At 41.2% G+C, this 13,677-nt stretch overlaps 8 protein-coding genes and 1 non-coding gene across 9 annotated transcripts; 4 read left to right on the top strand and 5 right to left on the bottom strand.

Moving 5' to 3' along the window:
- Positions 1-527: 527 nt before the first annotated feature.
- PNC1 (nicotinamidase) lies at positions 528-1,178 on the top strand (the record flags this gene model as incomplete). Its single annotated transcript, XM_018365089.1, has 1 exon — positions 528-1,178. One exon carries the CDS (start codon positions 528-530, stop codon positions 1,176-1,178), a length of 651 nt encoding a protein of 216 aa, XP_018222189.1.
- Positions 1,179-1,650: 472 nt separating this feature from the next.
- Positions 1,651-3,081, top strand: OCH1 (initiation-specific alpha-1,6-mannosyltransferase; the record flags this gene model as incomplete). Its single annotated transcript, XM_018365088.1, has 1 exon — positions 1,651-3,081. One exon carries the CDS (start codon positions 1,651-1,653, stop codon positions 3,079-3,081), a length of 1,431 nt encoding a protein of 476 aa, XP_018222188.1.
- A 437-nt stretch (positions 3,082-3,518) lies between these two features.
- Positions 3,519-4,571, bottom strand: DI49_1928 (carbonyl reductase (NADPH-dependent); the record flags this gene model as incomplete). Its single annotated transcript, XM_018365087.1, has 1 exon — positions 3,519-4,571. The coding sequence occupies one exon, from the start codon at positions 4,569-4,571 to the stop codon at positions 3,519-3,521; it is 1,053 nt and encodes a 350-aa protein (XP_018222187.1).
- A 797-nt stretch (positions 4,572-5,368) lies between these two features.
- On the bottom strand, positions 5,369-5,482 carry DI49_1927. Its single transcript has 2 exons — positions 5,444-5,482; positions 5,369-5,413 (listed from the first exon to the last, which is right to left on the bottom strand). It is a non-coding gene; the product is annotated as a tRNA-Leu (tRNA).
- A 1,519-nt stretch (positions 5,483-7,001) lies between these two features.
- Positions 7,002-8,030, top strand: HEM2 (porphobilinogen synthase HEM2; the record flags this gene model as incomplete). Its single annotated transcript, XM_018365086.1, has 1 exon — positions 7,002-8,030. One exon carries the CDS (start codon positions 7,002-7,004, stop codon positions 8,028-8,030), a length of 1,029 nt encoding a protein of 342 aa, XP_018222186.1.
- A 244-nt stretch (positions 8,031-8,274) lies between these two features.
- Positions 8,275-8,739, bottom strand: DPC13 (Dpc13p; the record flags this gene model as incomplete). The annotated part of the gene is made up of 1 exon (XM_018365085.1): positions 8,275-8,739. One exon carries the CDS (start codon positions 8,737-8,739, stop codon positions 8,275-8,277), a length of 465 nt encoding a protein of 154 aa, XP_018222185.1.
- A 430-nt stretch (positions 8,740-9,169) lies between these two features.
- DST1 (transcription elongation factor DST1) lies at positions 9,170-10,102 on the bottom strand (the record flags this gene model as incomplete). Its single annotated transcript, XM_018365084.1, has 1 exon — positions 9,170-10,102. One exon carries the CDS (start codon positions 10,100-10,102, stop codon positions 9,170-9,172), a length of 933 nt encoding a protein of 310 aa, XP_018222184.1.
- Positions 10,103-10,551: 449 nt separating this feature from the next.
- On the top strand, positions 10,552-11,493 carry RNA15 (Rna15p; the record flags this gene model as incomplete). The annotated part of the gene is made up of 1 exon (XM_018365083.1): positions 10,552-11,493. One exon carries the CDS (start codon positions 10,552-10,554, stop codon positions 11,491-11,493), a length of 942 nt encoding a protein of 313 aa, XP_018222183.1.
- A 410-nt stretch (positions 11,494-11,903) lies between these two features.
- RIM8 (Rim8p) lies at positions 11,904-13,538 on the bottom strand (the record flags this gene model as incomplete). Its single annotated transcript, XM_018365082.1, has 1 exon — positions 11,904-13,538. One exon carries the CDS (start codon positions 13,536-13,538, stop codon positions 11,904-11,906), a length of 1,635 nt encoding a protein of 544 aa, XP_018222182.1.
- Positions 13,539-13,677: the final 139 nt, after the last annotated feature.

The raw sequence follows: 13,677 nt of genomic DNA, 5'->3' as shown, positions 1-13,677 counted from the left end.
ATCTGAGATCAAACAGGGCACGGGGTAACACCCCGTGCTTGATCCCACATCACCCAGGACGGCAACGCGTGACCATTTCGCAAATAATCACTATCTACGCACATCACTATATACGGACGTTTGTCTCTTTGTCTCTTTGTACGGCGTGGAGACCCGTAGAATGTCGTCGAAAAAAAGAAACCAAAAAGGGGGTAGCCCCACAAAGGGGGCGCCGTGTGGTGCTGCTTACTATGAATAATCGAAATTGAAATTTGAAAAAAAAAAAAAGCTCTACAAGGGGCAGGGCAGGGGTTTTGGTTCGGGCCAATACGTACGTACATCCATTATGACGATGAGGTGCTAGCAGCTATTAATAAAATTGCATATATATAAATATATTTACATATTCTTTTTTTATATATATATATCTATACAGTTATTGATAGTGGTACCTGGTTACTTCCGATTATCAAATACACTTTTTGAAACTTGTATATTTTTTTTCCCTCACAAAAACATAATACTATAACAGAGAAGAAAACTACAGAATGAAAACTTTAATTGTTGTGGATATGCAAAACGACTTCGTCTCGCCTTTGGGTTCGTTGACCGTCCCTAAAGGTGAGGAAATTGTCGATCCAATTTCCAAGCTAATGCAGGATGCTGATAGAGACTGGCACAGAATTGTGGTGACCAGAGACTGGCACCCCGCAAGACACGTATCGTTCGCCAAAAATCATAAAGACAAAGAGCCTTTCTCAACCTACACCTACCGTTCTCCAAGACCAGGTGATGACTCCACCCAGGAAGGTATCTTGTGGCCTGTGCACTGTGTGAAAAACACTTGGGGCAGTCAATTGGTCGACCATATAATGGATCAAGTGCTCACCAAGCACATGAAGATCGTCGACAAGGGGTTCTTGACCGACCGTGAATACTACTCCGCCTTCAATGATATCTGGAACTTCCACAAGACCGATATGAACAAGTACTTGGAAAAGCACCACACAGACGAGGTCTACATCGTCGGTGTTTCCTTGGAGTACTGTGTCAAGGCTACCGCCATCTCCGCCGCAGAGCTGGGCTACAAGACCACTGTCCTGCTGGACTACACAAGACCTATCAGCGAGGATCCAGAGGTCGTCAAGAAGGCCATAGAAGAATTGAAGGCTCACAATGTCAACGTCGTGGACAAATAAGAGCAGCATGCGGTTGCAGAACTCACTATATAAGTATAATATATATACATCCATCTATCTTTATCTATCTATCTATTTCCACCATATAGTGGAGGAATAGTAACAGAAATAATCTCGAACGTCTTTACTTTACGCCTCTATTCATTCTGCTTTGGGTAAATTGCTTGAGCCATTTGGGCCGGCCCACCGCGAAAAATCGGGCCAGCCTCAATCTGCGTGCGCCTTTTATTGTTTTTTCACGTTGCAGGGACAGCAACCTCAACCTTCTAAATCAAGGCAGCTAACCAACGTCTTTCGTTGTCTTTGATCATATACCAGTCTTGCCTTCCCATCAATGTACATTCTCCTTTCGTATCTGCATCATTGTATTTAACATAAAGGACTGTCATACCTCTCTCATCTTCTTGTCGTGCAACGCAGCAGAAACAATAATTCAACGGAGGAAAGAAAGAAAATAAAAAAGATAGAGAACATGTCTAGGAAGCTACCCCATCTCCTTGCCACGAGGAAATCAAAGACGATAATCGCAACCATTCTTCTCTTCTACACTCTGCTGTCGTTCCATTCCTCAAACAAAAGATTGTTTTCTCAATTTTACCCTAATAAAAATGACTATACTATTTTGCCTTCTACTTCGCATTCGCAAGATTTGAATTTAAAAGCGAATCTTTCATTCAACAAGAAGAACAACGAATTGCACGATTTACGTGATCAACTTTCATTTGCATTCCCTTACGACCCTCAGGCTCCCATCCCGCAGAGGGTATGGCAGACCTGGAAAGTAGGTACCGGTGATAAGGATTTCCCTGCCACTTTCAAAACCTTTCAAAAAACATGGACAGCTTCATCTTCAGAGTACTCCCAATACTCATTGATCCCGGACGACGCGGTCATACCCTTTTTAGAGAATCTTTACGGCACTGTTCCGCTTGTCGTGCGGGCGTTCAAACTGATGCCTAAAAATATCTTAAAGGCGGATTTCCTGAGGTACCTATTGTTATTTGCAAGAGGTGGTGTCTACTCGGACATGGACACCACGCTCCTGAAACCAATTGACTCTTGGCCTTCGCAAAACAAGTCATGGATGAACAATATAATAAACGTAAACACCCCCATCCCTTATAAAAATTTAAAGGTTTCTCCCGTCAAAGAAGGCAAAATACAGCAGCAGCCAGGGTTGGTCATCGGCATTGAAGCTGATCCGGATAGAGAAGACTGGAGTACGTGGTATGCTCGTAGAATCCAGTTTTGTCAATGGACTATCCAGGCTAAGCCAGGCCACCCAATATTAAGAGAACTGATCTTGAATATCACCGCCACAACGCTAATGAGTGTGCAAGATCCAGGCCTCCCTGTCAAATTTGTTTTAGATCCAACCAATAGCGAAGACTACAATGTAAACTATAGATACAAGAGACGTAATAACGAAACTTACCCTCACTCCGACTTGAAAAATAACGAGAACGTCGATGGTACAGACATAATGAATTGGACGGGTCCAGGTATTTTCTCTGACATCATTTTCGAATACATGAATAATGCGCTTCAACACAACAACGATATCCTACTGGTCAACCCGAACCTGAACAAGAACGACGAAGAAGACGGAGCTTCTGTGTCAACAAGCGAGGCTGATGGTAATGCATTGTTCAAATCAACAAGGAGGTTTTATAAAAAAATATCAGAATCCTTACAGTCATCAAACGTAATGCCGTGGGAATTCTTCTCCTTTTTGAAAGATCCTGTTATTGTAGATGATGTGATGGTCTTACCAATTACAAGTTTCTCCCCAGATGTGAACCAGATGGGTGCTCAATCAAGTGACGATAAAATGGCTTTTGTAAAGCATATGTTTGGTGGGACCTGGAAAGATGATGCTGATAAAAATGCTGGCCATACATAATTAAACTCTCTTCTTCACCTTAGCCCTTCTAAATAAGATATATTCCTAGATTTTCATTTATTCGCTTCACGAATTCCTTATTCAAGTTCCAACTTGCAATACACGTCAGAATAAATAGCGCCTGTTCGCAGATTAGAATAACAAAGGTTCAAGATAATAGAGAAGTCTAGAAGTTCTCAGGGTATTCAAGTTTTTGCGTTTTACAAGAGCCTTTCGAAACTTGCGAATTTTACCAACTTCGGCATCATTGATGCCAATACGACCTGCTACCTGCTACTATTTCTTCGCAGCTCTTTTTTCTTTACATATTGGTTCAGCAACACCTAGGCGTCAGCTCAATTAAAGCAAAATATTCGTGACATGAATGTTTTTTACATGCTAATTATCTGTATAATTGTGTTTATTAAGGGAAATTGAGAGAAATCTCTTGGGGTGCCCTAAATCGAGGCTCCACCTTGAACTTCTAACATTTGAGACGCGGTATCGACAATGCAATCCCTGAAATTGTGAAACTTAAATCCTAGCAGTTTTTTGGTTTTCGAGTTGTCGAACCTGCATGAATTTTTTTCCAGAAAGCTTGGACCGCTGCCAGGTTCACCAGTAGTAATCTTACCCTTTAGCTGGGGAAATTCTTGGTTCAAGATATCAACTGCTTCTTGGGAGCAGAATAAATCTTCGCTCAAGACTAGTCTTTTACCAGCACATTCAGAATTTTCAAATGCAACCAAGTGAGCTTTCGAAACGTCACGGACGTCAATAAATGGGCCGCTGTAATTGTAGAACTTTTCATCGGTCTTGGAATGAACTAATCGAGCAATAATACCTGAAGAGCTATTTATACCATCTTTAAGTGAATCAGCAAACAATTGAGGGCCAAAAACGAATCCTGGATTGATAGTGGAGAGCGTAAACTTGATGCTCGACTGGTTTTCCTCAAGAAATTTCCAAGCAGCTTGTTCAGCAAACTTCTTGGAACCGCAATATGCGGCAACGGCATCAGCTTGACAGCTTTCCCATGTGTCGTTGTTCCAAGTCTCCTCGGTAAGAATTAAGCTGTTGTTTCTTATATCTATAGGGTTAGCAAGTGCAGCAACAGAAGAGGTGATGACGACCTTTTCAACGGTGTCTGCTGCGTATTTTTTAATTGCTTCCAAAATGGACTTGGTACCATTCACAGCTGGAATTAAAAGGTCTTTTTCAAAATCGGTGGTTTTGAAATGGACCGGAGAAGCTATATGCAAGACAACTTTGATTTCCCTACCACGCTTTTGGAAAACATCATCAAAAGCGTTTGGTGCAGCGATGTCTTTGACAATTTCCATTGAAAGGTTGGGATTGTTATTGAACTTCTTCAATATAGCATCGTTTTTTTCTTGAGATCTACCTGAACCGATTACTTTGTATCCAGCTTTCAACAAATCATGCACAACGTGTAAGGCAATGAAACCAGTAGCGCCCGAAACGAAAACAGTAATTTCCTTAGTGTCCATTATTATTCTGTTTGATTAATTTTTTTGTAACCTGTTTCGTTGAGTTTTATACGATTGAATGGTGTTTCATCTTTACAATTGAAACGAATAGAGTTGAAAATACTTCCTCAGAGTTGACGGGTTTTTATTGTATTATATCCTTTTCTTTTTTGACCTTTTTCAGATCTGTTTACGTAAAGAGATCCTTAAACCAAGCCGAACTAAGCCAAGCCGAATTAAACTAGGCCGAACCAAAGCAAGCCGAATCGAGACGACGTAACGGGGTGCGTCCGCAAGTCTATGTTACTATTTAAAAAGCCTTCTTCTTTCTCGGGACACCAAGAATCATGATTAGTATTAAACAAAGAGAAAAGCTGAATATACTTCCCGATTGCTTAGTAAATTTTACTCAAAAACACTCTGTTTTTCCGTATTCGGTATGCAGGAGTTGTCTCTAAGTTTAGCCGAATGCCCAACTGCTTCTTAAGCGTTTATTACCTTCCGACATGTAAATGTACTGTGAGCATCCTCTCTTATGTACTATATCGCTTTCTTTTTGACAATCGTACACTGCTTAAAAACGGAATGCAAGCTTCCCCGTTCTTACATTGAGTGTAATATTTCCTCATACTCACTGTACTCGGTTGTTAGCAAGACATAGTAATCGTGTATCTATTTGAGAAGTGAAGAATTGAAGGACACATTGCAGTTTATTCAATGGCCTGGTAATTAATCTAAACTTGCAGACATCTAGATCAACAACATTGCTTTAGGACGTGCTAACGAACCAGGGTTTAAAAAAAAAACTTAAAAAGTAATGGTTGCTAAGAGATTCGAACTCTTGCATCTTACGATACCTGAGTATTCCCACAGTTAACTGCGGTCAAGATATTTCTTGAATCAGGCGCCTTAGACCGCTCGGCCAAACAACCACTTTTTTGTTGAAAAGATAAGTGTCAGAGGCAACCACGTTTAGGGTAAGTGCTCATCTGAAATATTAGTAAACTTCGGTTTATGTACAAAGACAGCTGTTTTACTATCTTTAATGGTAACACTATTTCACTATTGATGGTTTTCCACAGAAGGAAACTGTCGGAATAGGTGTCAGACACACACTGATTCATGTATGATAAAAGAGGACAAGTTATACATGATAACTCATTGTCCGTATTCTGAATTATGTCTGAACCATTGAGTTTTAAATAACTAATCAGCGTGTGTTTTATATACCTCTCTTATATATTAATAAGAAAAAACTGCTTATTCTTAATTATTACAACTTACTAAACTAACTAATTATCAACAGAAACGAAGTAGGGAAGGAGAAGGTAATATTTCTCATTCAATCACACAGATGTTTCGATTATACGATTATATATGCGAGACTTGTCCTAGAGTTTCTGAACTCTCTTTCGAGAAGAGCGTGCCTGCATCACATGCTCCGGGTTTTGCATGACTGGCGCCTTTACAGTTTTTGGGTAATTAGCTTAGTCACGATATCAAAATGCTACATGACTCGACTCGGCTTCCCTTAAACATGACGTTTAACATTTTTACAACAACAAAGCAATGTTTGAGAGTACTATGTTCAGACAGAAAAGTATCTTTTGAAACATCATGAAAAAACAATTTATTGTTTAGTTTTGTATCCATACTTAAACTTAAAACTAAAAATATTCATGTTTCTTGTCCACATATTTGCTTAAAGCTTACAGAGAAATAAAAAAGTGGCAAACAAACTAACGTGTAAATTGATTAAAGATTAACATGAGTAGCTCTACTCACACGGTTTTATACGCAAGGCAAGAATTACTACATGATATACTTATGTGTAAATCAAGTAGTGTCTGTAAATAGATCACGCAAAGTAAGATATATTTGCGCCAAATAGTTGATCTTACAAGAATACAGAAACGCAGAGCAAGACATTCACATTTGGCATGTATTTGCGGTAATAAGAATGGTGTTACGATAAACAACGAAAAGACGTAAAGACACAATTTCAGGATACGCCATAAATGTAAAATTTTTATCACTCCCTTACTCAAGTTACCTATTATAATGCTATACAGAATGTACTTCTGAGAATTGGCATCCGCCACCAATCAGATTTGCTCATCTTTTTACCTGCCTGCCCTAGAAGATGACAGTACATTCATTGAAGACTAATGATCAAAGTATTTGGAAAACGCTGCTAAATAGAAAAAGGCAAAAAAATGAAAAAAATTGGTGCCCAACGGTAAACGAGCATCTCCGTTCGGTGCGGTGATTGGCCTGCGGCAGGCTGCCTGATTTATAAAAGAGCAAGGCAACACAGGCTAGTGACGTCTATGCATCATTCTATTGTTAATGTTGTTTTTTAGCCATTTCAGCGACATAGAACGGTAATTTTGTGATTTCTACGTATTATTACTTCTTCTAGATATCCTTACCAAAAAACACTGACAAAGTATGCACACAGCAGAATTTTTAGACACTGAACCAACAGAAATCTCATCCGTTCTAGCAGGAGGTTACAATCACCCACTATTGAGACAGTGGCAAAGTGAGCGTCAACTGACCAAGGGCATGTTGATTTTCCCACTATTCATCTCTGATAATCCAGATGACTGCACGGAGATTGACTCTTTGCCCAATATTAAGAGAATCGGTGTCAATAGACTAAATGACTACTTGGGGCCACTAGTGAAGAAGGGTTTACGGTCCGTGATCTTGTTTGGTGTGCCTCTGAGCCATGGTACTAAAGATCCAGTGGGTACTGCAGCTGACGATCCAGAGGGGCCAGTCATCCAAGGTATCAAATTTATTTGTGAAAACTTCCCAGACTTGTACATTATTTGCGATGTATGTCTTTGTGAATACACTTCCCATGGTCATTGTGGGGTTTTGTACGATGACGGCTCCATAAATAGAGAACGCAGTGTCTCTAGACTGGCTGCTGTAGCCGTTAACTATGCTAAAGCCGGTGCACATTGTGTGGCGCCAAGCGATATGATCGACGGCAGAATAAGAGATATCAAGAGAGGTTTGATTAACGCCGGTTTGGCCCATAAGACCTTTGTTATGTCTTACGCTGCCAAGTTCAGTGGTAACTTATACGGACCTTTCCGTGATGCTGCTTGTTCTGCTCCTTCTAGTGGTGATAGGAAATGTTACCAATTACCTCCTGCTGGGCGCGGTCTAGCACGTAGAGCTTTGGAAAGGGACATGAACGAAGGTGCTGATGGTATTATTGTCAAACCTTCCACATTCTATCTGGATATCATGAGAGATGCAAGTGAAATCTGTAAGGACTTACCAATCTGTGCCTACCACGTCTCAGGCGAATACGCAATGCTGCATGCTGCTGCCGAAAAGGGCGTTGTTGATTTAAAAACAATCGCTTTCGAATCTCATCAAGGTTTCTTAAGAGCAGGTGCCAGATTAATCATTACCTATCTGGCTCCTGAATTCCTTGATTGGTTAGACGAGGAAAACTAAATAAGCACAAATTGTAAATAGTAACAAAAGCAATAAGATCAATGATACGGCGGGTGTAATAGTACAGACAGCAAGCTTCTAAATCCGGTAAAGCTTTAAAAAGAGATGCGATCTAATAAACAATACAATAAATCGTATAAGGCCCTTAGTGAATATTTATGTAGTCATTAATACGTAGTATATACACATGAAAGACATCAACAAAAAGAATCGATGATGCTTTTGGTTCAAAAAGCATTTCCCTTTATTTTTTCTTTTCCAATCCCAAAACGGTCATTAATGGTCCTAATTGGTCCGGTCCTAATTGAATGCCAGATTTTTGCAGTTCTGATTTGAACTCCTTCATTGCATGCCTTAAATCTTTGTCCATTAGAATCTTGATCATTTGCCATGGCTTCATCGTGTTCTCTTCAGTGGCAGAAGTCCCATCTAAATTAACAAGTTTTTTCTCGATCATTATGTTACTAACCTCTTCTAGTTTCTCCAGAACGTTAGGCTTTGAGTTTATTTCATCCATAAGTTTTTGTACTTTGATGTGCGCATCGATCTTGTCGTTAGGTTGCCTGTTGTCCCAAGACTGAGCATAGTTTCTTTTAGCATATACTGGAGAAGTTCTCCTCAAACTCTGGGTGTAATTAGTGATGGGTCCATTCGAGAATTTCATCGAACGAGCGACGCCAAAACCTTGTTTCCATAATCCTCTCAACATTGTGAATATCAATAATTTAAACTTCCGCCTCACTCTCCTTCTTCTTGCCTCCTTTTTTTTTTTTTTTTTGACTTTATTGTTAGAGTGCTTAAAGCTGCACTTCTATTTTATCCAGTCCGTGTGGTGTCATATTGCATAGAAGATCAATAAACAAAAATATGAAAAATTTATATATTACAAAGTAATTTGACAATACAAAAAAAAATGTGAAAGGAAACGAAAAAAAATACAATATTAATATAATAATACATGTATATCCTATCAGCTAGTCATATTTACAACTGGAAGTAATTGTATATCTGACATGTTCATTCTTCCCGGGCTCCAGCCCGCTTAATATCGATAAGAATACCGTTAGAAAGCAGGTTACTCTGTTTCCCTCTTTTTCCTTTTCTTGTTTCCATCTCCAAGTATTCCTTTTTCTTTCTTTCTAAGAAAACTTCCATCTGTTACCACATGCTTCACAAGTACAGAAAGTGGTTAATGGTTCATCCGCGGATCTTGTTTGCAATTGGTAGTAGGACACCTTCTTTTCTTTACATTTACCACATGTAAATCTATCAGTAACTGATCTTTCTATAGTGGCACCTTGTGCGTTATATAAGTTTCGTTTAGAAATTTCTTCTATCTTTTGCTTCAAAGGCGCTGGCGCCAAATCCTTGGCATCGCATGTAGCTAAGAACTCGGGCGCTATATCACCGTTCGCAATTTTGTGTTTCAAATCTGGATTATTTTTCGATATGATGTTTGAATAAATTATACGGTATCTGCCCTTATAGGCGGCTTCACTGGTATCGCAGTTGTTGACTCTATTCATTTCATTTTCTATTGCCTTTGCAGTGTGTAAAATTGATTGAGGAGGATGCTCACTATCTCTGGCCAATACATCGTAAAGGGCCTTTAATACTTGATCACGTAATTTATGGTGGTATAAAGCTGTATCCACACCATCATTTTTACTATTTCTTGGCTTTGTGCTGACGTATTTTTCTTGCTTGGTGGCGTCTGGTTGGGAAGAGGCAGGTTGTTCTGACCCGTTTATAGATCCATTCGCAGGCGTCTTATTCTCCATACTAACTGACGAATGCTCTTGATGGTGTTGTTGCTGTGGTTGTCTGGAACGCTTATTCTTGTTGATGGCATCTTTCCAAGAGCCGATCATTTTTTTCACGAGCTTGCTGATCTCCACATTACTGGACTTCTTAAACTTGTTGACTTCCACACCAACCTTTGTTTCTCTCAATAGTTTTTCAGTGGGGACGAATTCTTTATCCAGGACACGCAGGATCTCCAAAACAGTGGCATCACTAGTCTTGTTCTTTTCTAGGTTCTTAACGTGCACCAACACCTCCTTACTATCCATTATAAACACACCTGTACGCACTGACGAAGTTTTGATATGTTCTGCTGCATGGGCACTATTTTCTTCGTTATTTTTCAGTAGGCAATCCCATCATCGAGTGAACAGTTGGGTCAATCACCATAACGGAGGCGGGTAAGAAGTGAAAATTCCTTAAAAGAGTATGGAATATGCACCAGGTAAGACATACTGTCCAATTGGAGCACTAGTAGGATACTGTGTTGACAACAGAGTTGTGATAATTGAGTATCTACAAGTGTTACTATCGTTTGGATAAGACATTTTTAGGTTAAGTTGTTTCACTTGGGAGCATCGAAGTCACTTCTAACGTTTGTTCTAGGAGAGAATATCTGCACTATTATTATCTGAAGGAATATACAAAAGAGCTAACAACAGCACTGCAGTACCAAGCCAGTTACCAGACTACACAACTGATAGGAAGTGAGAGCAACATGAGCAGACAAGGCGGTATGAATGCGGGAGTACAGAACAACCCACCTTCCCGGGTGGTGTACCTGGGGTCCATACCATATGATCAAACGGAGGAGCAGATCCTTGACTTATGCAGTAATGTAGGGCCTGTGATCAACCTGAAGATGATGTTTGACCCTCAGACTGGCAGATCGAAAGGTTATGCGTTTATCGAGTTCAGAGATTTGGAATCTAGTGCCAGTGCAGTACGTAATTTAAATGGATACCAATTAGGCTCAAGGTTTTTGAAATGCGGTTACTCCAGCAATAGTGACATATCGGGTGTTTCGCAGCAGCAGCAGCCACAACAGTATAACGGCAGTGGTGGGAACAACGGCAGCAACAATAACAACAACAACAACAACAACAACAACAACAACAACAACAACAACGGCGGAAATAGCAATAATAATAACAGTAACGATTTTCAGAACAGCGGAAATGCCAATTTCCTGAATCTGAAATTTCCTGAATTGCCCTCAGGCATCGACGTTAACATAAACATGACCACTCCGGCAATGATKATATCCAGTGAACTAGCCAAGAGGCCGAAAGAAGTTCAGTTGAAGTTTCTACAAACGTTCCAAGAATGGACGAGAACTCATCCCGACGATGCCGTTTCGTTGTTAGAGCTGTGCCCGCAATTGAGTTTTGTCACTGCGGAGCTGCTGCTAACCAATGGGATATGCAAAGTGGATGACTTGATTCCCTTGGCGTCCAAGCCGCAGGAGGAGGCGTCATCCACGAACAACAGCAGCGTTAACGAAGTGCTGGATCCGGCGGTGCTCAGCAAGCAGAAGGACCTCTTAAAGCAAGTGCTACAATTGAACGACAGCCAAATCGCTATTCTGCCCGATGACGAAAGGATGGCCATATGGGACCTGAAACAAAAGGCATTGAGGGGAGAATTTGGTGCATTTTGAAACCAGAGAGCAAAAAAAAAGATGGCAGTTGAGGTATGAGTAAGATGTACAACGCCGCCTTCTCAAATCGGCGTGGGAGGGGAAAGATATCAGGTATAGCTTAATAATCCTGTAACCCGGAGCCCTAGTCTTTATAGATATAAGATAATATTTAATGTTACTACTTTTTTTTCCCTTTCTTCTTGTTTTGCCTAAGACGGCTAAGGTTTGTTATTGTCATTACACATACGTAAGTACACATTGACGTATATAAAATCTTTATTTGTGTGCCACGAGTTGTTGAATTAATAATATCATAATCGTTAATGGGGTTAAATAAAATAAAATGAAATAAAATAAAATGCAAACATGAATCGTTCAGGTGAAGACGAAGGAAAGATAACCGCGGATGTATGAGTTAATCCTCTCTTTTAATAGTCATCACAGGACGGAGGGTCACTTTCTAGTTGTTGTAGTCTTTTTTGCTCCAGCTCCTGCTTGTCTTCCGACGCTACGTTAACTCTATCATTGGGGGAATACTTTGGAACGGGGACATCGTCGCATTCGTATGCATTCAGCGGGGCTAGCCAGTCTCTCAAGTCCGGTACTGGATCTTGCGCGGTAGTGGTGGCGGGCTCGCGGGGGAGGTTCGTATCGTACTGTTGCTGCTCGGATCTTGTCGTTCCTATGACAGTTTCGATGGACATGCCTGTGACGTTTCTGAGCCTTTTCAGTTTTTCTACATTGACCATGTCTTTGAAGAATATACTGGATTCATAGCCCTCGGAGTCGTTTTCCAAAGTTTCTGGATTGACCATGCGTAGCATTTTCCTTTGAATGCGGTTGATGTTGTGTTCTATGCCCGAGCCGTTCTGCTCCTCGACGGGGGTTCCTACTACCCTGTTGGATTCCGTATAGACCACGTTTTTCTTGGACAAATTGACCATGACTTCGATGTAGTATTGGAAGGAGAAAAACTTGCTCACGGAGGTGAGTGTGGAAAATGCGTCTAGGGGCACTTTCAAATGAATTCTGGGCTGGAACTGGAGCGTTTCAGGATTGATGTATATAGGGGAGATACTCTGGCAGATGTCCTTTCTAAAAGTCTCCATGGGGTCGTCTTTGCCCGCACCGCCCACCCTGCAGATTCTCACCAAGGTGGTGGTGAGGCCCGCTGGGTGGTAGAAGGGTTTATAGTGTTCGATCTTCACGTCGATGGGGATCGTCTCGCCGATCACGAACCCGGCGTGCGGTATGTCGACGGATATGGTCACTGTTTTGTTTGGTGGGGAGGATGTCTTGGAGGAGTTTACCGTGCTGCTGGAAGAATTGGAATTGTTGGACTTATGGGTTAATTGTGTGTAGGAGGAGGATGCGTCCTCCGAGGACTTGCCCTTTTTGTTTTGGACCATGGATGCGGACTGCAGCACCACCGTCTTGGTCTTCTGTTTGGGCAGCCTCGAGACGTCCAAGGGCACAATGACCGAGAACTCACGTTCGCACCTCGCCTCTGGTTTTTTCAGAGCATTAACGTTATTAAGGGACTCCAAGGTGCAGTTCAGGAAGTATGCGATGGAGCCTCTTTCGAATTTGATGGAGCTCAACATGCCCTTGCCCCTTGGTATTTTTATTCTGAAGGGGAACCTGTGTTCGCCCTTGCTTAGACCGTTGAGAACGGTAGACTTGTCGATGGCCGGTTTTTTCTCGGCGGTGGAGGGAGTTGCCTTTATGTACTCTTGCCCGTAAAGAAAGGTTGACTTTTCTAAAATCTTCTCTACTCTTTTGTTCTTGGAGGTTGGACTATTGCCGGTCTTCACTCGTACCTCACACACCAGAGAGAGCTTAATGGCCACATTAGTGATGTCTCTCTTGATGTCGATGACTGTCTCACCGGTTATGCATTCATCGGGCTTCCACACACTGTGCGGCTCGTTTATGTCGATGCGAAATTGCCGGACGTTGTTATGGGCCAGCATGCTATTGCCGTAACTGCCCACGATGCCGTGGCCTTTTTTTATCTTGGAAGACGCCTTCGGCTCTTTGCTCCATAGCTTCAGTAAGGACATCCCTGCTCGATGCTGATGCTGATGCTGCTGATGCTGCTGATGCTGGTGTGGTGAAGTGTACCTTGATCTTAACGCTAAAATCTTGGATGTGCGGTGCGATTCGGAGGAATGCGTACTTTTTTTTTTTTTTTTTCTGTTT

The sequence above is a fragment of the Saccharomyces eubayanus genome, chromosome VII (genome assembly GCF_001298625.1).
Source record: "Saccharomyces eubayanus strain FM1318 chromosome VII, whole genome shotgun sequence".
Classification (NCBI taxonomy): Eukaryota; Fungi; Ascomycota; class Saccharomycetes; order Saccharomycetales; family Saccharomycetaceae; genus Saccharomyces; species Saccharomyces eubayanus.
The sequence above is the reverse complement of the archived record's forward strand: the minus strand, read 5'-3'. Positions and strand labels throughout refer to the sequence as shown.